Genomic DNA, 23528 nt, shown 5'->3' on the forward strand with positions numbered 1-23528 from the left:
AAATTATTGTTTGTTAAATAAATTAAATAAAGGAAGAGGGCTTGGCATTTGCAGGAGTTCAATAATAGCACTAACTATTACTATCATTTTTACTGATATTGAGGTATCTCCCAAATGATATAGGTGTATAAAGGTGAGAGTTAGAACAAAGAAATATTATTTAATTTAAACAATCAGTTAAGAAGCATGTGGTAGGTACTATGTGTGATATGAGTACATGAACACTAGATAAGTAGTCCTAAATTCAAAGAATAGATCCTAAGAATATATTCTGACAGTTGCCTTCCTCAGGGCCTCTTTACATCTCTGTTCCTCAGGCTGTAGATGAGGGGGTTCAACATGGGGATCACCACTGTGTAGAACACAGAAACAACTCGATTCTGGCTGGTGGAATAGCTGGACTTGGGCATCACATAGATGAAAGTGATGGTCCCATAGTAGAGGGTGACCGCAGTGAGATGGGAGGTGCAGGTGGAGAAGGCCTTGTGGCGCCCTTCAGAGGAGCGCATCTTCAGGACTGTGGTGAGGATGTAGATGTAAGAGAGAACAATGACAAACACTGTGACCACGATGATGGAGCCAGAGGAGATGGAAGGGATAATTTCAATTAAGGAGACATCTGAGCAGGCAAGTTTCAACAAAGGGGAAAAGTCACAGAAAAAATGATCGATTTGATTTGGTCCACAGAAAGACAGACTCAATAAACAACTAGTAAATGTCCAAGCATTCACACAGCCACCCAGGTAGGAAGCCCCCACTAAGAGAAGGCAGACTCTGGGGGACATGTGGGTGGAGTACAGCAGAGGAGAGCAGATGGCCACATAGCGATCATAGGCCATGACGGCCAATAGGAAGCACTCAGTGGTTCCACATGTCACCACAAAACATAGCTGGGCTTCACAGCCAGCCACAGGGAAGATAGTTCCATGTCCTAAGAATCCTATAAGCATTATAGGTGTGACTGCTGTGGAACACCCAATGTCCACAAAAGCCAGGTGGCTGAGGAACAGGTACATGGGGGTGTGAAGCTGAGAACAGCTTCTTATTAGAGCTATGATGCTGGTGTTGCCCACTAAAGTGACAACATATATTCCTAGAAATATCACCAAGAAGATGGTACAAAGTGTAGGATCCTCTGTCAACCCCAAGATGATGAACTCTGTCACCGTGGTGTGGTTTCCAACCTCCATCTCTTGTGTGACTTGTTCCTGTTAAGGGAAATGAGAATTTTTTTAATGTTTTTATTCCACACATTCCTGTTTCTTCAATTATTTCATAGACTCACTCATAGTAGCTTCTCTGTCTGCCCAACCTATAAATATCAGTACTCTAATGGATTGTGTTGTTGTTATTGTTTTCTCTTTGCAAAAAAAGAAGCATGAGCTTCAGTCTCTACAGTCTGAGAAATTGATTTATTCATGTAATGTTTACATAAAAGTATCTCTCAAACCTTGACTCTTAGGCAGGTCTCTCTCCCAAGGTCCATATTCATAAGTTTTAATGAGCTATTGGGAATGGGACTTCCAATACACTGAGAATGATGAGACTCCCAATAACTCATTAACACTATGTATTTTTAGAACCATAGACCCTCTGCCTAATAGAAGAAAAAGTAGGCCCAAATCTTCATCATATTGGCTTAGGACCTGTTAGTTAGCCTTCCTTAACAAGACTCCTATAGTGCAAGAAATAAAATAAAAAATTAATAAATGGGATGATTCAAACTAAAATGCTTCTTCTCAGCAAGAAAAAAAAATCAATAATGCAAAGAAAGAGCCTACAAAATGGGAGAAAATCTTCACCACACACACATCAGAGTACTAATCTTCAGGATATATATAAAGAATTCAAAAAACTTAACACCATAAAAACAAATAAACCAATCAATAAATGGGCTACTGAGCAGACACTTCACAGAAGAAGGTATATGATTGAGGAACAAATATATGAAAAAGTGTTCAACTCTCTAGCGATTAGAGAAATGCAAATCAAAACTACTCTAATATTTCATCTCACTCCTTCAGAATGGCAATTATCATGAATACAACAAGTGTTGGTGAGGATGTTGGGAGAAAGATATACTCATACAGTGCTGGTGGGACTGCAAATTGGTGCAACCACTCTGGAAAGCATTATGGAGATTCCTTAGAAAACTTGGAATGGAACCACCATTTGACCCACTCCTTGGTCTATATCCAAAGGACTTAAAATCAGCATACTACAGTGACACAGCCACATCAGTGTTTATAGTAGCTCAATTCACAATAGCTAAACTGTGAAACCAACATAGATGCCCTTCAATAGATGAATGAATAAAGAAACTGTGGTATGTATACACAATGGGATATTACTCAGCCTTAAAGAAGGATGAAATTATGGCATTTGCAGGTAAATGGATGAAGTTTGTAGAATATCATGCTAAGCAAAATAAGCCAATCCTAAAAAACTAAAAGCCAAATGTTTTCTCTAACATGTGGGTGCAGATCCTTAAGGCAGAGGTGGGGGGATGGAGGAACATTGGATTGGGCAGAGGGGAGTGAGAAGAGGGGAGTGGGTATAGGGAAGGGGAAGATGGTGGAATAAAATAGATATTATTATCCTATGTACCTGTATGATTGCACAAATGGTGTGACTTTATATCGTGTATAACCAGACAAATAGAAAGTGCACTCTATTTGTGTACAATGAGTCAAAATGCATTCCGCTGTCATGTATAACTAATGGGAACAATTTTTTTTTAAAAAAAAACTTTGTTTGGATACCACCATCCACCAAACTCTCATGTCTGCAACTTGGGAGTCTTCCTAGGTCTCTTCCTCTTGTTGTAAGACATTTAATAAAATCCTATTAATGCAGTTTACATTTTATTTTCCATTTTTATATTTTCATCTTCTATTTTTCATTCCCAATTTCCCCAAGGATGGATAAATTTTACTCCTTACTTTCTTATTTTCTTCCTTCCTTTCATAATTTTCTTCTTATAACCCACAATAATGTGTCTTAGTGATTTCTAGCAAGTAAAAAGCAGATGATGCCAAAGTGAATCATTTAATTCTTCTAATGCTTTCACATTAGCACAGCATATGAGCTCCTTTCTGATATATTTATTTTAATTTCAATGTAAAAATTTACATTGAAATTAATGTAATGAGCTGTCCGGGGTTGTGGCTCAGCGGTAGAGGCTTGCCTAGCACTTGCGAGTCCCTTGGTTCGATCCCCAGCACCACATAAAAATAAATAAATAAATAAAAGTATTGTATCCAACTACAACTAAAAAATAAATATTTTAAAAAATAATTCTTTACAAGCATAATTTTTGAGATCTGCATGATAATACACTGAATGAATGTAATTGAGCAACTTTCCTTTTGGGCATTTGTCTTTTCAAACTCCTTTACTATCTATCAGACAAGGGATCCTACAAATTGAATCAAACATCAGGAGGACAACATGACAAAATATGATAAATTTAAATTGTATTCCCATTCCTAGTTATTTTTCTAAAGACAATAGTTCAAAGGAAGTGTGCTCTGTGCTCCATGATAGTTTATCCCTATACTTTGCAACAATGAAAATGCTGCATCCTATTGCTCCTTATTGCTCACTGATTTGTTGAGTTTTTGGCTGCACTTTGATTAGAGAGTCTATTGCCTTCTCCATGTTCTGCCACTTTCATGGGACAAAGGCCAAATCCTGTGGTTTGAAGGAGTCCTTAGAAAGCAGAATTAATGATAAATAAATAATTATGACTAATTAGGAAAGACACAAAAACTTATAGCAGTCATACTGAAGATTCAATGAAAGTTAGAAAAGTAAGTTATATTTATCAATAGAAAAAAACAAAGAATGCAAGTAATTCTGAGGGGTTCTTTCAAATATTACAAAATGAAAATTATTTTAATTAGGGATTCTTTGTGTTTCTGAAAATTTTATTTATGTACATCTTTTTTATTTCCATTAACTTCAGCTAAATAACAATCCCTTCAGGTAAGGCCTACAGATATATGAATACTTTTTGCATATATTTAATTTTTTTAAAAAATTGTATTGGTTCATTATAATTATACATAATAGTTGGTTTTGTTGTTACATACCCATAGATATATATACATTGCTTGGTCAATTTATTCCCAAGGACCTCCCCTTTCTCTCTACATTATTGTCTTGCATATTATTCAGCAGCTAAAGAAAGTCTCTCCTATACATCTTTAACTTTAATAACACCTCACAATACATTTTAGTTTATTTAATTTGAGAATATATATAGTAGTATATGTATATATCCATAATAATATTATGCATTACATTTTGTAATTTATATTTTTACTTAGTATTGTCAATAAAATATTTCCCATGTTCATGACTAATCCTCTTAAGTGAAATCCTATATTGAATATGTATCAAATGTGTTAGCATTATGCTCAAAGGTTTTCATAATACATCTTCAATTATTTTTCTAAGTATATCTTCCTAGGGCAGGGGATGTAACTCAGTGGTAGGGAACTTGCCTAGCATGTGTGAAGCCTTGGATTTGATTCCCAGCAAAACACACACACACACACACACACACACACACACACACACACACAATATCCGCCATTACATTTGCTTCCTTGCATCCTTTGTTTTAAAGTATCATGTTAATATGATGCTGTGATTTTCTACTCAAGGTTACTAGTTATAATATTCATAGAAACACATTTTATGTTCCTTAAACTTTTAAACTTTTACAAGATACATTAAATATCAATTTTAAATGTCTTCTTCTTAAAATTTTTAAAATTTCTGACTTAAGAATAAGTAAACATTTAATTTCCCCAATGGTGGAACTGAGTTCTTTGGTGAATGATGAAGTATAATGAACCAACAATTGAGAACCTGCAGTTTATGTGTTCTTTCTCTTATTTGATTGATCTTCATTAAGTGAGTTTAAAAAATTATTCAAACCAGATAGCTTACTGCCTTTGATGTTAGCTCTGTCATTAAACACTGTTTTTATCTTATCAGTTGTCTCACCATGAGTTAATGGTACAAATAGTCTACTTTCTGTATCAAAACATTGAAATACTTGAACACAGCTATCATGCCTTCCCTATTCTAAAATTAAGCATCCATAGTTCCTTTGTGCTATGCTTGTGCTATGCTTCTTAGTCCCTTGAAATCCTCTTTGTCAGACTCTGAACACACTCTGGTCTGAGGAATGAGGCTTAGAACCCAGCAGCACTCCTGCCCTTTACCTTCTGACTCAAGCACAGCTCAGGGGGTAACCCCCTCACATTGTAACACCCTTGAGTCAATCTATGCTGACCACAGAGTCATGGAGACTGGAGTCAGACAACTCAGATCCTGGGCCTCCTACTGGCCAGCTATATTGACTTGCACATGACACAATACCTTTGACACTTGGGGTTTGCCTTTGTAAAAAAGGAATAATTGTTCCTATAGTGCGGCTTTGCTCTCAGATTAAAAGAAATAACATCTGTAAACTACCCAGAAGTAGTCATGCATCAGGGTTAAGTAACTTCTTTTAATGAAATACTAGTAGATTTCCAATTGTGCAACTTTTTGGATGAGAACTATGAATTTTTTTTTTCCTACACCATCAAGAGGTTTTCACCACAAATCCAAAATAAAACAGGAAGTACAGTAAATAATGCCTTCTTACTTCTGGACTATACTGTCCATATGCATAATGTGTCTAGTGGGTTTTGCCGTTTCCTTCCTCTCCACTGGCCACCTCAGGTCTAGAGCCTTCCACTATTGTTCACACTGGTTCACCTGGGTCGAGGACTCTTGACAAAATATCTTTTCCATCAAAGAATTGGTCACTAGGTAAGATGAATGAATAGAGAGCACAGGACTATGACCTTTATATATGCTAAGTGTCAGGCTTTTCTTCTAATTTACTTTTCATATTCCTCGATGCTCAAGCTCAGCAATGGTTCTGGCTTCCACAGACCATGCAAACTGACCTGCAGTCTCCTACCCAGAATAACTGTTGCACAATGCCCGTGTTGCTGAGGGTGTGGTCTCCACACGGGTCAAGAACTAAAATTGATGAAAATAGGTCTTTTGTTTTCAATTTCTTGTTGACCAAATGAAAATTCGTTTTAACAAAATCTATGAGTTTTGCACTTACCTTTTAGAAGCAGAATTATTAATCCTGAATTCCCAAGAGGACTTTATAAAGTAGAATGTTTCCATTTATTTTAATAGGTAGTTCAGGACTGAACACTCCATGATATGAGCCATTGGAACACAGGCACCAATCAAGGAAAATAGTTTTGTAGAGGCAGCAAGGATGAGGTGGGTGTCTTTCTGAGTGTGGTAGGAGAAAAGAAGGCTCCAACAGAACATGAGAGATCCTCTAGGGTTTATTGCTGCTTGCTCCTTTGAGAGGAAAGTCCTTGGGTTTATTGTACAAAAATGACATATGGAACCAGGTGATTCATTACAGCCTGGCTGACCCTCCCCAAAGGGATATCTAAATGCCCTGGTGTCTTTTGGAATTATTTTTTCCTACTTTAATGCAAATTTAGGGATAGAGTTCTTTTTTTCCCAAGGCATATTTAGAACAAATAATTTATCTGCTTAATTGGGGTTAGGATGATGATGTCACAATAATTACAATTAGGATAACCTTTGAATCAAATTGGAACTGAAGGACAGAATAGTAAGGGAAGAAATATTATTTTTACTTAGTAATCATCTTAATGCAGAAAAATTCAGATCATCTTGAAATTCTTGTACCCATTGGGATGTCCTTTATTTAGGTGTCTTGGAACACTGTCTTCTCACCCCTCAATAGAACAATTTAAGATACTCTTGTGACTAAGCAGAACATGCAATGAAACACACATATTCTATTAAGGGAGCAGGTAATAAATCAAGTATATTAAATACTGGATTAAATTCACCTGTATACCCCACCTGCCTTCATATGGATTAAGGGCTAACATAGAAACCCATCATTCCTACAGTTCTGTGGACAAATTACCATAAGTAGAGTATCTCAAAGTGATTTATTTTGCTAGGCAAAACCATTATTGTATATCCTCAAATTTTGCAACCGTCCATATATTCAACTAATGCCCCTTCTAGAGTGTTTGACTCTACAAGTCAGTATGTCCTTAAATCTGAAGGCATCAAAATATATTATTTCTTTCCTTTGTAGTCTGGCCCACTGAAACAGACCCTATTGTGGACCTTGAAATGACCCTATAAATCAGTTCCAGCCTCTCTCACTTGCTTTCTAAGAACAGGCAAAAAAGCATGTTGGAGGTACACATATCTGTGACCTTAGAGACAAGCTTAAAGAACTAAGTCTCAACTGTGGACCCTGAAACAGCCCTGTGACTCAATTCCATCATCTCTCAACCATACACTGTGACTGTACTACCTCTCCAAGGACTTACCCAGTGATCCAGTAGAAGCTGTCCCAGGGACCCAGAGAAGCCATGCTTGTCTATTCACATAATTACAGGCCTTCTATCTGTAGACTTGAAGTGGACCTGCATCCCAGCACCAGACCACGTTACTGGAGATAATCCATTCATTCAGAGCCAAGAAAGAAACCACACTCACTAGAGCTTCTGGTAGTGGGCTTGCCGGCATGGATTCCACTGTGGCCCCAGCAATTATTACTGGAACAACTGCATATCTACACAGGAACAAAACACAACTCTTATATCACACCATTTAAGAAAATTAACTCAAAATGTATCATAGATACATGTGCAAAATATAAAACAGTAGAATACCTATAGATAAATTAAAGAGTAAATATTTTCACTGGGGTATTGGCAAAAACTTGTAGGTATAACAAAAGAACCACAAACCATAAGAGTTATGAAATATAAAACACTCTGGTAACTGTTGTTATCTGATAAGTTTGGAAATTATGTATTGCAAATAATCAAATTTGTTCTTCTTTGTAAAACTATTTTCCTTTTTCCAGCTGGTATTCATATTCATATAAATTTTAGACTTAATTTATCAATCTCTTACAAATGATCCTACCACAATTTTTATAATTTCAGCGAATATGAAATTCAACTATTTGAGAAGTTGCATCTTAATAATATTGCTTTTTCCGACCCCATGAATGTGGTATACTTGTCTTCATTTCTTTAGATCCTTATTTTCTCTCGTCAGGGCTCTGTAATTCTTAGTATAAAAGTCTTGCATAACTTTTTTCATCAACTTATCCCTAAGTATTTTGGGATTTTTAAAAATCTATTGTAAGTTAGTTTTCATCTTTTTATTTTCAATCACTTGATCCACATATTTAAAATACTGTTTATGTTTTATGCATTAATTATAATATCACCAATGATCTTACTAAAATAATTCTAATGTTATGTTCTTTAGAGATCTTTTGTAATTTTCTGTGTAAACAGACATGCTGTTTGCTAATAAGGTGCTTACTTTTCTTTCTTCTTTGTCTGATCTTTCTTAATTTTATTAATTTTATTTGTCTTATTGCATGCCTGGGACCTCCAGTAATACATTGACTATAAATGATGAGAATGGGCCTTCATGTTTCCCACACTGAGGAGGGAATCTTATTAAGAGTGACCACCTTATTTCACCTAGTGTAATGTCCCCCAATTTCATCTATGTTGTTGCAGTAATAGAATCTCCTTTTTCAAAGCTAAATAGTGGGGTGTGTGTGTGTGTGTGTGTGTGTGTGTGTGTGTGTGTGGGTGTTTTAAGTTCTTTCAACAACTAGTTGGTGCTTTTAAACATGACTCCTAGGGAGACTCCCCTATGATTGAATTTTTTGAATTTGGACAGTTTATTCTTGTTTGCAGCTCCCTTACATGTAGGTATACACTAAATTTCCTCAGGCTCATCTGTTCCCAAGCTCTGTTCTCTGATCCTTCAATTCATCACTGTTTCATCTTCCTGCACCTTGATGTCTGTGTTTAATAATTCCCTCAGTGAAAGTAGCAGTATCAAAAATCTTACTGTACACAATCCAACCATCTGTGCATAGATCTCCTTCTTTAGCATAGCCCATGCTTAAATAATTTTGTGGCAAGCCTGAGATCTAGGCAGATTTAATACTCAGATGTTAGGCTTCCATCTGTCTACATATCTCATATCTTTCTAAAAGGTCCTCTCCAAATTTCCAAACAAGCTAGCAAAACCAGTCTCTGTCGTTTATTGACGGTAGTATACAAGGCTGTTTATAAAAATTGTGCACATTAATGGGATACCTTATAATATTTTTATACATGTAGACATTGTGCAATGCTCAAATAAGACTGAATAAATCAATTTTCTCATTTGTCATTTTATGATAAAGCCTTTAAAATTCTTTCTTTAGCTTTTGACATGCACGGTATGTTATTATATCTAGTCACCACACTGTGCACTAGCATAGGAGACTTTCTTGCTCCTAACTGTAACTTAGCACTATTTCCCCAACCTTCTCACCTCTCTCATAATTCCCAACCTCTGGTAACCACTATTCTATTCTAAACTTCTGCTGCTGGATGCAGTGGTGCATGCCTTTAATTCCAGCAGCTTGAGAGATTGAGGCAGGAGGATCAGCAACTTAGTGAGGTCCTAAGCAACTCAGTAAGATTCTATATTTAAATAAAATATAATAAAAGACCTGGATATGTGGTTCAGTGCCCCTAGGCTCAACCCCAGGTACCAAAATAAGTAAATTTCCATATGATAGCTTTTTTAGATTTCACATATAAGTCTGCTGTCCAGTGAAATGGACAAACTTATGTATTGTTTCTTATCTCTTGCTGCTATGATAACTCGCTGTCTTCAACATTTGAGAGCTTGCTTATGTTCCTGAATAAACTTGAATAAACTTCCTAAATAAACTGAATAAACTTCCTAAATAAATTCAATTGAATTTAACTGATAAACTTTGACCTTCCTATTCCTGGATTTTTGTATCCTTCTGGTTTGGGGGATTTTCTATTATTATTTCTTTGAGTAAGGTTTTGACCCATTTGTCATTCTTCCTCTGGAACCCTGGAACACAAATATTTGCTCTTTGAATGCTGTCACAAAATTCCTATAAGCTTTCTTCATTATTCTTCATTCTCTTTTCTTTTTCCACCTCCAAACTTGCACTTTAAAATAGCCTGCCTTTGATCTCACTGCTTCTTCCTTCTGTTTGGTCAATTCTCCTATTGATGCTTGCTGTCACATTTTTCAGTTTGCTTACTATGGTTTTCAGCTAGTGGATTTCTGTTTGAATCTGATATTTAATTACTTCAATCTATGTTGAGCTTCTATTGTTAAATCTGCATTTCCTTCCTAGAAAAAATTAAACCTTATATTGATATACTTTTATTTTCATAAATTGCTGATTGAGTTTGCTAATATTCCAGAAAATTTTTTTATTGAGTTTCAGAAAGAAAAAGTTGGGCTATGATTCCCTTTGCTTTCATCATCGTTGTGTTTCAGTATCAACACATCTGAAGTGTTATTACTGAGGTGAACGGTGCACTCATTTGTCAATGAGTTTGTATAATATTGAAATTATTACTTACTTGAACATCTTTAATATTTAGTAACTCTTATATGAGATATTTCTGTTTGTACTTTTTATTTATTTATTTACTTTTTATTTTATACATTGATTAAATTTCTTTAGTAGTTGAATGATTAATAGAGTTTTCTTATGGTGTTTGAGTTAGTTTTGGTTGGTTTTATTATTTTTAGAACTTTTAATTTTATCTAAGTTATAAGAAAATTTTACATAGAATTGTTTATATTCAATCTTATTAATAATATTTGAAAAATCTATAGTCCTATTCTTTTTTACTCTTCTTATTTTTTTGTACTTTCCTTTTTATTTTTGAATAAACATACCAATAAAAATCATTGTAAGAAAATAAATATTTGACAATGTTTTTCTGCTCCACTATGTAATCTTCTATTTGATTAATTTCTCCTATTAATTACAATTTTTTACTTCTACACTCTGTGTTTGCATTATTCCCTATTCTTTGTTATTCTATACCTTATTGAAATGAAGACAAATCATTAATTTTTAGCATTTTTCTAGTGCATGAATTTAAGTTTATAATTTTTTAAATAAAATTGTATACCTCAATCACAAGTTTATATATATGCATATACATACAATTTTCTAATTATTTATTTGTGTCCTAATATCTATTTTGAATTTCTTCTTTGACATGTGGAATATTTAATGGTATATTAATTTATTTGCCAATAAAAGGAGGTTTTCTAGTTATCTTTTTGTTGATTTCTGGATTTATTGTACTATAAATTGAAAAATGAAAACTTTTAAAACAAGTTGTGACTTATGCTCATTTCCAATTCTAGGTCAATTTTTAAAAATATATTTTGTTTATTCTTTGCTATAGGTTGTTGCGCTTCAATATATTCTACATATTTTTGGTAAACTATTTTTATTGGTTCTTTTTAGTTATACATGACAGTAAGAGTCATTTTGAAATAATGATGAAAGCATGGAATATAATTTGTTCTAATTCAATGCAGTCATCAGTACTTCCCCTTCCCCTCCCATCATTCTCTTTGATCTACTCTGTTGATCTTTCTGCTATTTATTCAGATGTTTTTTTAAATTTAATTTAATTTAAAAAGGACATGCTGATGTACATGATAGTGAGATTCACTGTGGTATATTCATATATGTACATTCTAAATTAGGTCAGATTCATTCCACTGTCCTTTGTCCTATCTCTTCTTCTTTCCCTTTATTCCCCTTTGTCTACACTACTGACCTTTCTTCTATTCTTTTTCAGCCCCTCCCCCTTATTTTGGATTACCTTCTGCATATTAGAGAAAACATTCAACATTTAACTATTGGGGACCGTCTTATTTCCCCTAGTGTGATAGTCTTCAGTTTCATTCATTTACTAGAAAATGCCATAATTTTATTCTTTTTATGGATGAATAATACTCCACTGTGCATATATGCCACATTTTCTTTATCTATTCATATATTGAAGGGCACCTATGTTGGTTCTCTAGCTTGGCTATTGTGAATTGTGCTCTTATTAATGTTGTCTATTGTAGTTCAGATTTTTTACACTGTGCTATTTAAAAATTGGTGTAAAATTGCTTTCTGAAAAACATATCAAACTAAAAAGTTTTTTCTCAGCAAAAGAAACAATAAGAGAGGTAAATAGGGAGCCTACATCCTGGGAACATATTTTTACTCCTCACACTTCATATAGAGCCCTAATATCCAGAGTATACAAAGAATTCAAAAAATTAGACAATAAGATAACAAATAACCAAGGACCTGAACAGACACTTCTCAGAGGAGGATATACAATCAATCAACAAGTACATGAAAAAATGCTCACCATCTCTAGCAGTCAGAGAAATGCAAATCAAAACCACCCTAAGATACCATCTCACTCCAGTAAGATTGGCAGCCACTATGAAGTCAAACAACAACAAATGCTGGCGAGGATGTGGAGAAAAGGGTACTCTTGTACATTGCTGGTGGGACTGCAAATTGGTGCGGCCAATTTGGAAAGCAGTTTGGAGATTCCTGGGAAAGCTGGGAATGGAACCACCATTTGACCCTGCTATTGCCCTTCTCGGACTATTCCCTAAAGACCTTAAAAGAGCATGCTACAGGGATACTGCCACATTGATGTTCATAGCAGCACAATTCACAATAGCTAGACTGTGGAACCAACCCAGATGCCCTTCAATAGATGAATGGATAAAAAAAAATGTGGCATCTATACACAATGGAGTACTATACAGCAATAAAAAATGACAAAATCATAGAATTTGCAGGGAAATGGATGGCACTAGAGCAGATTATGCTTAGTGAAGCTAGCCAATCCCTAAAAAACAAATACCAAATGTCTTCTTTGATATAATGAGAGCATCTATGAACAGAGCAGGGAGGAAGAGCAGGAAGGAAAGATTAACATTAAACAGAGACATGAGATGGGAGGGAAAGGGAGAGAAAAGGGAAATTGCATGGAAATGAAGGGAGACCCTCATTGCTATACAAAATTACATATAAGAGGTTGTGAGGGGAATGGGAAAATAAACAAGGAGAGAAATGAATTACAGTAGATGGGGTAGAGAGAGAAGATGGGAGGGGAGGGGAGGGGGGATAGTAGGGGATAGGAAAGGTAGCAGAATACAACAATTACTAATAGGGCATTATATAAAATTGTGGATGTGTAACCGATGTGATTCTGCAATCTGCATTTGGGGTAAAATTGGGAGTTCATAACCCACTTCAATCTAATGTATGAAATATGATATGTCAAAAGCTTTGTAATGTTGTGAACAACCAATAAAAAAATAAAATTAAAAAAAAAACAAAAAAACATATCAAGCAGATATGGTGGCTCACACCTGTAATCCCAACAGCTTGGGAGGCTGAGGCAAAAGGACTGCAAATTCAAAGTCAGCCTCAGCAATTCAGCAAGGCCCTAAGCAACTGAGTGAGACCCTGTCTCAAAAAAACTATATCAGATTATTACCTTATATATTTCATTTACCTGAGAGGGGAGTTTTAGTTTTTCCTTAGCTATTATGTTTTTCCTGCCGAGAAGGTTAATATGTGGCAATAACACTGATGTAGTTATAGAAAAATTACTGTAAAATGCATCAAAAGCCAAAAACTTATACTTTTGTTTAACCATTATTTTATGCATAACTTCATTATTAATAGCTATATTATTTTGGAAAAAGATTTGAGACTGTTCCACAAAAAAAATTACAGAAATGTGAAGACTATAGTGCCTCTTTTATAAAACCTGAAGTTGTTTTATAATTTCTCTGAGAACCATGTATTTGCACACAAAAAGGTGACCCATTTCTTAGAAAACAGCATTCAAGGTCTTATATTCTGCCTGTGAACCATAATGGATTCTTATTCAGTATATTTGTTCAGAATTATAAATCAAAACTGTATAACATTTTTGATGCCTGATAATGTGCATTGTACCCTTTAAAAAATAGTTAAGAAAATATTTTGTCTTCTCTCAATTTCCAACAATTCCTACTTCAAAAGCATTTTCAGCAGATTTTGTTTTCTGTGAGTCAATTTGACTTTGACTGAATTTCCCATAAATCCTAAGAAACTAAAATATCAAATGGTCATGGGAAGCATTGTTTATAACAAAAATGATTTATTAATTGTAAATTGCATCTGGAGCAAGAGGACAATACACAAAACACATTCTGTTTTATGCCATATTCTTTCCAGTGTGTGCTGATTTTAACCATAAGCAGCCCTTGTAAGGACTCCAGAACTACCTCTAACATTATAAGATAAACTGGTTCTAGTTAAGGTCATAAGTTTTCTAAGCAAGGATGCTCTTCTGCCTGTACTATCACATGAAATCCTTTGTAAAATTCCTCAGCATTGTGATATCAGAGGAGCAAACCTGGTTAAGTCTGTGGGTATGGTGAAGTTTTCAGTTACGAAGTTCTGTATGATTGTTCTGCATGCTTTTTAGTTCTGTTTGTTCTCTGTGATAATATACATTTCAAGTGATATTTTAGCATTTTACTCTAAGTAATATTATAGTCTATGTTAATTAATTCCTACATTTTAAATCTTTGTGATTTTGTTTATATTGCCCATTATTTCCATTGATTCCTACTTCAAAAGCATGTTTAGCAGATTTTGTTTTCTGTGAGTCTATTTGAATTCTTAATTTTAAAATTTGATTTAGTTTTATTAATGGCAACTCACTATGAATCCCTGAATACTATAACATCTGAAAATTGAACTCTTATATTTACTGAGAAGCTCTACACTGAAAATGATATGTTGAAAAATGTATTTCAAACACAAGCACTCAGTTTATATTCATTATATCTATGGGACACTTTAACTATATCAAGCCTGAGAAAATAAAAGATGTCATTAAGAAAATATTTTCTTACTAAGCTGTCTCTTCAGAGCCCCCTTAATCTCCTGGTTCCTGAGACTGTAGATGAGAGGGTTCAGCATGGGGATCACCACCATGTAGAACACAGACACCACCTTGTTCTGGTCAGTGGAGTAGTTGGACCTGGGCATCACATAAATGAAGGTAATGGTCCCATAGAACAGAGTGACTGCAGTGAGGTGGGAGGTGCAGGTGGAGAAGGCCTTGTGGCGCCCCTCAGTGGAGCTCATCCTCAGGATGGTGATGAGGATGAAGATATAGGAGATGGCAATGACAAAAATTGTTACCACAATGATAGAGCCAACAGAAAATGTGGAAACAATTGCAGAGACACCAACATCAGAACAGGAGAGCTCAATTAAAGGAGCAAAATCACAGAAAAAATGGTTGACTCGATTTGGTCCACAGAAGAGCAAAGAAAAGAAAGAAATTACATAAGAGGAAGCATTGAGGAAACCCCCTGTATAAGCCACTACAAATAACTGGAGACAGACTTGTGTGGACATTTTGGTGGAGTAAAGCAGTGGGTTGCAGATTGCCACAAAGCGATCATAGGCCATGGCAGCCAGAAGGAAGCACTCCACTGTCCCAAAGAACACTGCTGAACCAAGCTGGGTGGCACACCCAAGGTAGGAGATGGTGTTTCTCTCCACCAGGAAGTTTACAAGCATATTGGGTGTGACAGAAGACGAATAGCCTATGTCAGCAGAAGCTAAATGGCTCAGAAAAAAGTACATGGGATGATGGAGCTGAGAAGAGACTCTGATGAGAATGATTGTGCTGAGATTGCCACAGATGGTGACCAGGTAGATGCACAGGATGATCACGAAGAGGAAGACTCGGAGGACTGGATCCTCAGTTAAGCCCAACAGAATGAACTCTGTTACTGCAGTGTGGTTCCCAGTGACCAGGGAATCCATGGGACAGTGGCTGCTGAAAAATGACCTGTAGGGAAACATGACATGAAAGTATTTATAAACATGATGGTTTCATTTTCATTAATGTATATGGGAAGTAAATAAAGATGATCAAGGGCCAGTACTTATTTATGTGCAATGGTGACTTAATCAGTGATTTATGTTAGTTTTAGTAGAAACACCAGAAAAATTCTTTCATATAGTATCTTTTCTTCTTCATATATTATATGGTTTCAAAAAAATCAAGTTATAAGGCAGATGAAAGTAACAAAAATGAATGATGAATATATTAGGAAAAAAGAATATTCATTTTTTTTCTTTCTTATTCATTGATTTTTCCAAGGATGACTTCAATAAGGCTAAACTTTATAAGCTTTATTAGCTTTCCGGCATATAAGAAATATATATATATATATATATATATATATATATATATGAATTATATGTATTGATTATTATACTTTAAGTGTATTATAAATTTGCTGGGTAATTTGTATGTATTTGAAGTTAAAAATATTGTTGCATTAAATGTTTTAAAATATCAATACAATCCGTATGAAAAAAACCTGATAAATTCATTTAATAAATCAAATTATTTCCTACTGCAATAATAATTTCTAATTTGGATTTTGTGGTATGAAATAATATTGTTGTCAACATAATATACAGCTGAATAAAACATAGAATTAAAAGAAGAATCACAAAACTTCTGACCAGGTCAACCTCCTCTCCAAGTTTACTGAGTATATTCACCAAGCTTTTTCTAAGATTACCTCCTAACTAACAGTCAGATGCAAAAACACAAGAAGATATTCTGGAAAGATTTTTTTTCTCCTTACATTTTAAAATATTCATTCTAAATACTAAGGAATTCCCAAAACATCTCAACATTGTTAGAGTGCCACCTTTGCATAGTGTTGAAAGATCATAAGTTTCTGTCTTATGGGTAGAGAACAAGGATTTCTGATAACTTGGGCTGTGACTATTTCTTCCTTCCCCTGAAACTAATGGTGAAAACAGAGAAAATCAGCCAATATTGCCCACTAGCTCATTGCTTGATTACACCTGTTCTCTTTCCACACTACCCTTTCTGAGCACAGATAATTTTAGAGAATAAAGTTTTCTCAAATTGTACATGAAGTTTAATACATCAGATTCATAAACAAAAGTCAAAATCTTACCTCTTGAAATGAGAACTGATTCATATTTCAGTAATAGACCAAAAACATTGTGGTTATATAGCTCTTTTCATTTTGTTCTCAGCTGGGGATAAATCTCTGAAGACATTAGAGATGCATATGTGAATTCAAAGGCATCACAGAGTATCATTATTTTATGTAGTAGATATTGAAAAGTTCAATTCAAACATGAAAACAACCAATCCTTCAAGATTCTGTCAATTCTCAAGTGGTCAATTTGTTCTTTTGTTTTTTCTACCTGCATAGTTCTGTAACCTTTGTTTAATAATTACTAAAGAGCATAATATGACAAATTATCTTATACATAAATATTAGTTCCAAGTGAACTCTGATATTTCTGATTAAGAAATACTCAGTGCTGTACTTCAGATACAAAATGCTAACCTTAGCTATTGATCAATCAATATGTGTTTATTGATAAGTATTGTGTATTGATGTCTGTAACACTTGCCATTAAGTACCTTGGGGAATAGGAGGTAAAACTGCAAGTAAAGTTGAATTTTAAGTAATAAGTATTTTAAGGCATGTACGTTAATTGTTAAGTCATGTACATTAATTGCAGAGCAGAAATAAGAAAATAACTGTCTTGAGAGTTGTATAAAGAAGTACACATTTTTTTAGGGCTGGGGATGTGGCTCAAGCGGTAGCGCGCTCGCCTGGCATGCGTGCGGCCCGGGTTCGATCCTCAGCACCACATACCAACAAAGATGTTGTGTCCGCCGAGAACTAAAAAATAAATATTAAAAATTCTCCCTCTCTCTCTCCTAACTCTCTCCTCTCTCACTCTCTCTTTAAAAAAAAAAAAAAAAAAAAGAAGTACACATTTTTAAAAGATGTTTGGATGACTTCCATATGAAAAAGTATCTCAAAGCATTGCTTCTTGAGTACTTGCTTGTGGTGTAGATAGATCATGGTGGAATGCAGGAATCTTCAACCTGAAGACTTAGTCTTACCCATATGCTCTTACTAATTCTAATTTGAGAATCTCCTATCTCAACCTTCTCTGAAACCTCTCATTTGAGGAGTGATTTTGCCTCCACTAATATAATAATAACCAATATTCACATGGAACTCACTTTATGCAATCACTATGCTAAACATTTTACGTATATTTAATTCTCACAACAGTTTTATCAAGTAGGAACTTCTATTATACTTATTTTTTCTGGTAGTACTGGGGAATAAACCCACATGCACTCTACCACAGAGTTGTATCCCTAACCCTCTTTTATATTTTTATTTTTAGGTTGTGTTTCACTAAGATCCTGAGAGTGGCCTCAAACTTGCAATCCTTCTGCCTCAGCCTCATGAGTTACTTGGATTAAAGGCATGAATCATTGTAAACAGCTTGTTATCCTCATTTTTCAAATGAGAGAATGGAGACTGAAGAATCCAAACAACCTATTCTACAAGATTCTACCTCACCTTGTTAGATTTCTTCTCCTGGTACCATCCAGCAAAGTGTCTCCTTCCATGCTCCACTCTTTCTCTGAAGCTTACAACCTTCTGGGAGACCATCAGCCACCTATACAGTCCCTAGGCAAGACTTTCTAGATGTGGAAGCAGCTAAGATCCTGAGCACAACCCCAAATAATGTAAGTGGAATGCAGTGCAGACACATAACCTTAGCTTTCAGGTGGACAATTCTGGAAGTCCATCTCTGAGTTTCCACCTTGTTACAGTTGAATCAAGTTACAGTTGTTTCAGTTATGTTGTTGATAAAACAACTAGGAAGATGGACATCAGGGGACAATGAGTCTCTCACTTGCAAGAATGGATAAAGAGAATCTAAAATGGTGAATACTTTGATATAAAAATCTATTGTATACACTTTAATTTCTTTAAGGTACATAAAAGTCTGCATATTATTTGCATGTATATTATTTGCATGTATAATCTATATGATAATGTATAATATTAATATATTTATGTAGACACATGCAAGAGATACAACAATAACAACATAAATGTAGAATGGCGACAGTTCATTTCCCTTTGCCGGGTGACGAATGCAACGGGTGGGTCCTTACTGTCTCTCCCAAGCCCCGTTTCAAACCTGTGGCCACTACCTGTGAAGGCTCGGTAGGCATTTACCTCCGTAGGATGAGAAGGGCTGACCAGTTGTTTCAGCGGGATGGATTAGTGCTGAGTCACAGCTGTTTGTCTGTGGGAAGCAGGGGAACAGGAGCTTGAATTCATCCGATCTGGGCTCAGTGTGTGTTCTGAGAGGCCTAGACTGTTCGCCCCAGATCCACGTCAGCTCAGCATTGCCTAGTGATCCTGAGCAAACAGAATTTAGATTGTTTACGACTCCCTATGCCCGCACAGCTGAAGAGGTCAGAGACTTGATCTCTCCGCGCCCGCCGCCATTTTGGAATCCCATAAATGTAGCATGAGAAAATAAAAATATAAGATCTCAGTGTCTTTATATCTGAGCTGAATTACTATAATAGTAACCCTAGGTAAAATGTGAAAATTTAGGAACATGTATTGCAATTTTGAGCGTAATAATATAAAAAAACAGGAAAAATATATGCCAAAAATGCCAATGGAGAAGTTGAACAGAATTCAAAAATTTCAAATAACCTAAAAGAAAGTAGAAAATAGGAAGTAAATAATAAGAAGTCTGGCAAGGAGCATCTATGTATTGTTTTCCACCACTATCGTTCTTAATGGTAAAAGAGGAAATTATTTCCTTTTATGTTTGTGGAAAACATAATGGAACCCACCCTCACCATACTTTCAATCAATATTATACAGGCCCTAGGTATTGAAGAAAGGTAATACAGAGTAATGTAAAAAGTAAAGACATAAAAATTAAACAAAAAATAAAAGTCTCCATTTGTATTTGTATGCAGTTTTTCATGCAAAATTTTTAAAATATATAAACATGTATTAGAGCTAATTTAGTAAATTGGAAGAATAAAAGTATAATATGGGATTTTATTTTTACATGCTACTATTAAAAATAAACATATATATTTATAATATGACAAAAGCATAAATATTTAGGAGTAGATTGACAAACATTCATAATTTTAAGTAGAAATTTTAAAAGACCTAATCAAATAAAATGAGATATACCATATACCAGGAATGGGAAACCCAGTATCATTAAGATTCCAATCCTCAAAAAAAAATTAATGTGGAGATTCAATGCAATGTGAATCATGTTTTATAAGGACTTTTTCTGTAAATTAGGAAGATTATTTGTGTAGATATGCAAACCAATCAGAATAGTGAGAGCTGTTTAAGGTACCAAGAACAAGGTTTGGGGATTTGCACTGCATGCCTTCAGATATTACAGTGGACAAAAAGCCAGATAAATAATTTAAAAGTTGATGTATAAAATGACTAAGAACCTAAAAGTAAATATATGAAATGAACTAAGAAAGAAAATACAGGAAGTGGAAGATCATTTCAATTAATAGATAGTTATTGTTATCAAGAATCAAACAGATATCATTGAAATAAAATAATTTACCAAATTAAAATTTAATGAAAAGTATCACTAATAGTTTAGATGATGCAGAAGACAGATTTTTCAGATATCAAAGACAAAATGTAAAATCTTTAAAAACTTGGCACTAAAAATGATAATAGACCATGACCAAGATATTCAGGAAATATGGAACAATATGAAGAGACTAGATCTAAGGATCATTGGCATCAAGGAATAAAGTGAGATACAAACTAAGAACATGTATAAACCTTTTCAGTGAAATAATAATAGAAAAAATTTTAAACCTGGAAAATGAGATGGATATTCAAATATATGAGGTATTCAGAACTCCAAATAGATGAAATCATGAAAAATCCTCTTAAAGGCACATTATAATTATAAAATCTAATATGCAGAACAAGAATTTAATTTTAAAAGATGAAAGACAAAAACAGAAGTTCAGACTTAGATGGAAATGAATATGAATCACCACTGATTTTTCAGCTCAGATTTTAAAAGCTAGGAAGGGTTTGGAATAATATACACCAAATTCTGAAAGATTATGATTGCCAACCAGGATTTCTTTATTCAGCAAAGATATCCTTCAGATTGGAAGGTGAAATAAAAGCCTTCCATGATAAGCAGAAACTAAAAGAAATTTATGACTATTAAACAGACATTACAACAAATGCTTAAAGAAATATTTCATGCAGAGGAAATGCAAACCAAACTTCAAAGAGAGAAAATGAGGGAATCCCATTAGAAGAGTAGCTTAGTGAAGGAAACCCAAGTGTAAATAAAACATTAAAAATAAATCAAAATGACAGGAAATAATAATCATCTCTTTATGATGACACTGTAATGGTCTCAATTCTACAATTAAAAGATGTAGATGGCTGAGTGGGTTAAAAAAAACAGGACCCAACCTTTTGTTGTTCATTAGAGATTCACTTTATAAGCAAAGACACACAGGCTGAATATAAAAGTTTTGGGGGAAAATATACCATGCAAATGGAGTAGCTTCTCTCATATTTAACAAAGCAAACTTCAAGCTAAAATTAATCATAAGAAATAAGGAAGATCACCTCATACTGGTAAAGGAGTCTATCCAACAAGAAAATATAATGATTGTAGATATTTATGCCTAAATGTTAGTGCACCTACTTACATAAAATAAACACTACTAGACATAAGGTCCCAGATACAATCTAGTACAGTAATACTGTATTATGGTACACCTCTCTCACCAATAGGCCATTCAGACACAAACTAAGTACAGACTCTTCAGATCTAAAAATATTATTAATCAAGTGAACATTAAGGATATCTACAGAATAGTTTGTCTTTCAACAACTGATTTCACTATCTTCTCAGCTACACATGAAAACTTCTCCGAAATTAACCATATTTTAGGATACAGAGCAAGTCTTAGTCGACCCAAAAAAACTCAAAACAATAATTCCATGTATTTTATCAGATCATAATAGAATGAAACTAGAAGTCAGTAGCAAAATAAAAATCACAATCATGTTAACACATGGCAATTGAAGCACTTTTGAATGAGGAATGACTCAGAGAAGAAATCAGGTGAGAAATTTTTTAAATTTAGAAATGAACAAATCAGAGATACAAGATATCAAAATCCTTGAAACACTATGAAGGCAGTTCTGAGGGAAATGTTTAGAGCATTGAGTGCATACATTTAAAAAAAAAAAAAGAATGGTCTCAAATAAATTACCTAATGTGACATGTCAAGGCTCTAGAAAAGCAAGAACAAATAAATTCCAAAACTAATAGAAGACAGAAAATAATTAAGATTAGAGCCAAAATTAATGAAATTGAGAATTAAAAAAATACAATGGATCAATTCAACATAGTATTGGATTCTCTGAATAGATAAATAAGATTGATAAACCTTTAGCTAAAGTAACAAGAAATAGAAAAAAGACTCAAATCAACAAATTAAAGATGAAGAAGGAGATATCACCAAAGACATTTGCTGAAATTCTAAGGATTGTAAGGAATTATTTTGAAAACTTATACTGCAATAAAATGAAAAATCTAGATAATATTGGCAATTTCTAAACACATATGAATTACCAAATTGAAACAAATGGATATAGAAAGCCTAAATAGACAAATAAGATTGAAGCAGCAATAAAAACCAACAAAATTGAAGCAGCAATAAAAACCTCCCAAGAAAGAAAAGCCCAGGACCAGATGAATTGCCAACTAAGATCTTTAAAGATGAACTGATGCCAATCTTCATCAAATTATTCCATGAAATAGAAAGGGAGGGAACACTCCCAAATTTATTCTATAAAGCCAGTAACATCCTTATCATCAAAATCAGATAAAGACACATCAGGAAAGAAAACTGCAGATCAATATACTGATGAACATGGACATAAAAATTATTAATAAAATATTAGCAATCTGATCACAAGTTCAAAGTCAGCCTTAGCAATTTAGTGAGGTCCTAAGCAATTTAGCAAGACCCTAACTAAAAATAAAAAATAAAAAGGGCTAAGAATGTGAATCAGTGGTTAAGCATCTATGGGTTTAATCCCTGGTGCCAAAAATTTCCATGCATTGGCAATCTGCATTCAAAAACACATTAATCTGGGCACAGTGACATACTCCTGTAATCCCAGCAACTCAGGAGGCTGAGACAGGAGGATCACAAGTTCAAAGCCAGCCTTAGCAACGGTGAGGTTCTAAGCAATTCAGTGAGACCTTGTCTCTAAATAAAATACAAAATAGGGGCGGAGATGTGGCTCAGTGGTTGAGTGCCCTTCAGTTCAGACCCTGGTACATCCCCCCCCAAAAAAAAACCACATTAAGAATATTGTACACAATGATCAAGTTTATTTCACTTGAGGATTGCAAGGTTGGGTCAACATATGCAAATCAAGAAGATTAATTCATCACATAAATAGAATCAAGGTCCAAAATCCCATGATCATCTCTATAAATATAGAAAAAGCCTTCAACAAAGTCTATCCACCATTCATGTCAAAAACACTGGGAAAACCAGGAGTTGAAGGAATATACCTCAAAACTGAAG

General features: G+C 34.4%; 2 protein-coding genes across 2 annotated transcripts in view; both read right to left on the minus strand.

Annotated features, from left to right (window-relative positions):
- Positions 1-258: 258 nt before the first annotated feature.
- Positions 259-23528, minus strand: part of LOC308641763 (uncharacterized protein) — a gene marked incomplete at both ends in the record, with an annotated part of 32174 nt that continues 8904 nt past the window's right edge. The window contains 3 exon segments of the mRNA XM_081280371.1: positions 259-302; positions 305-1208; positions 7585-7660. Coding sequence (XP_081136497.1) covers positions 259-302; positions 305-1208; positions 7585-7660 — 1024 coding nt within the window.
- Positions 14879-15823, minus strand: LOC308637754 (olfactory receptor 5P76-like; the record flags this gene model as incomplete). Its single annotated transcript, XM_081274510.1, has 1 exon — positions 14879-15823. One exon carries the CDS (start codon positions 15821-15823, stop codon positions 14879-14881), a length of 945 nt encoding a protein of 314 aa, XP_081130636.1.

The sequence above is a fragment of the Spermophilus citellus genome (genome assembly GCF_964194105.1).
Source record: "Spermophilus citellus genome assembly, chromosome: 2".
Taxonomy (NCBI): domain Eukaryota; kingdom Metazoa; phylum Chordata; class Mammalia; order Rodentia; family Sciuridae; genus Spermophilus; species Spermophilus citellus.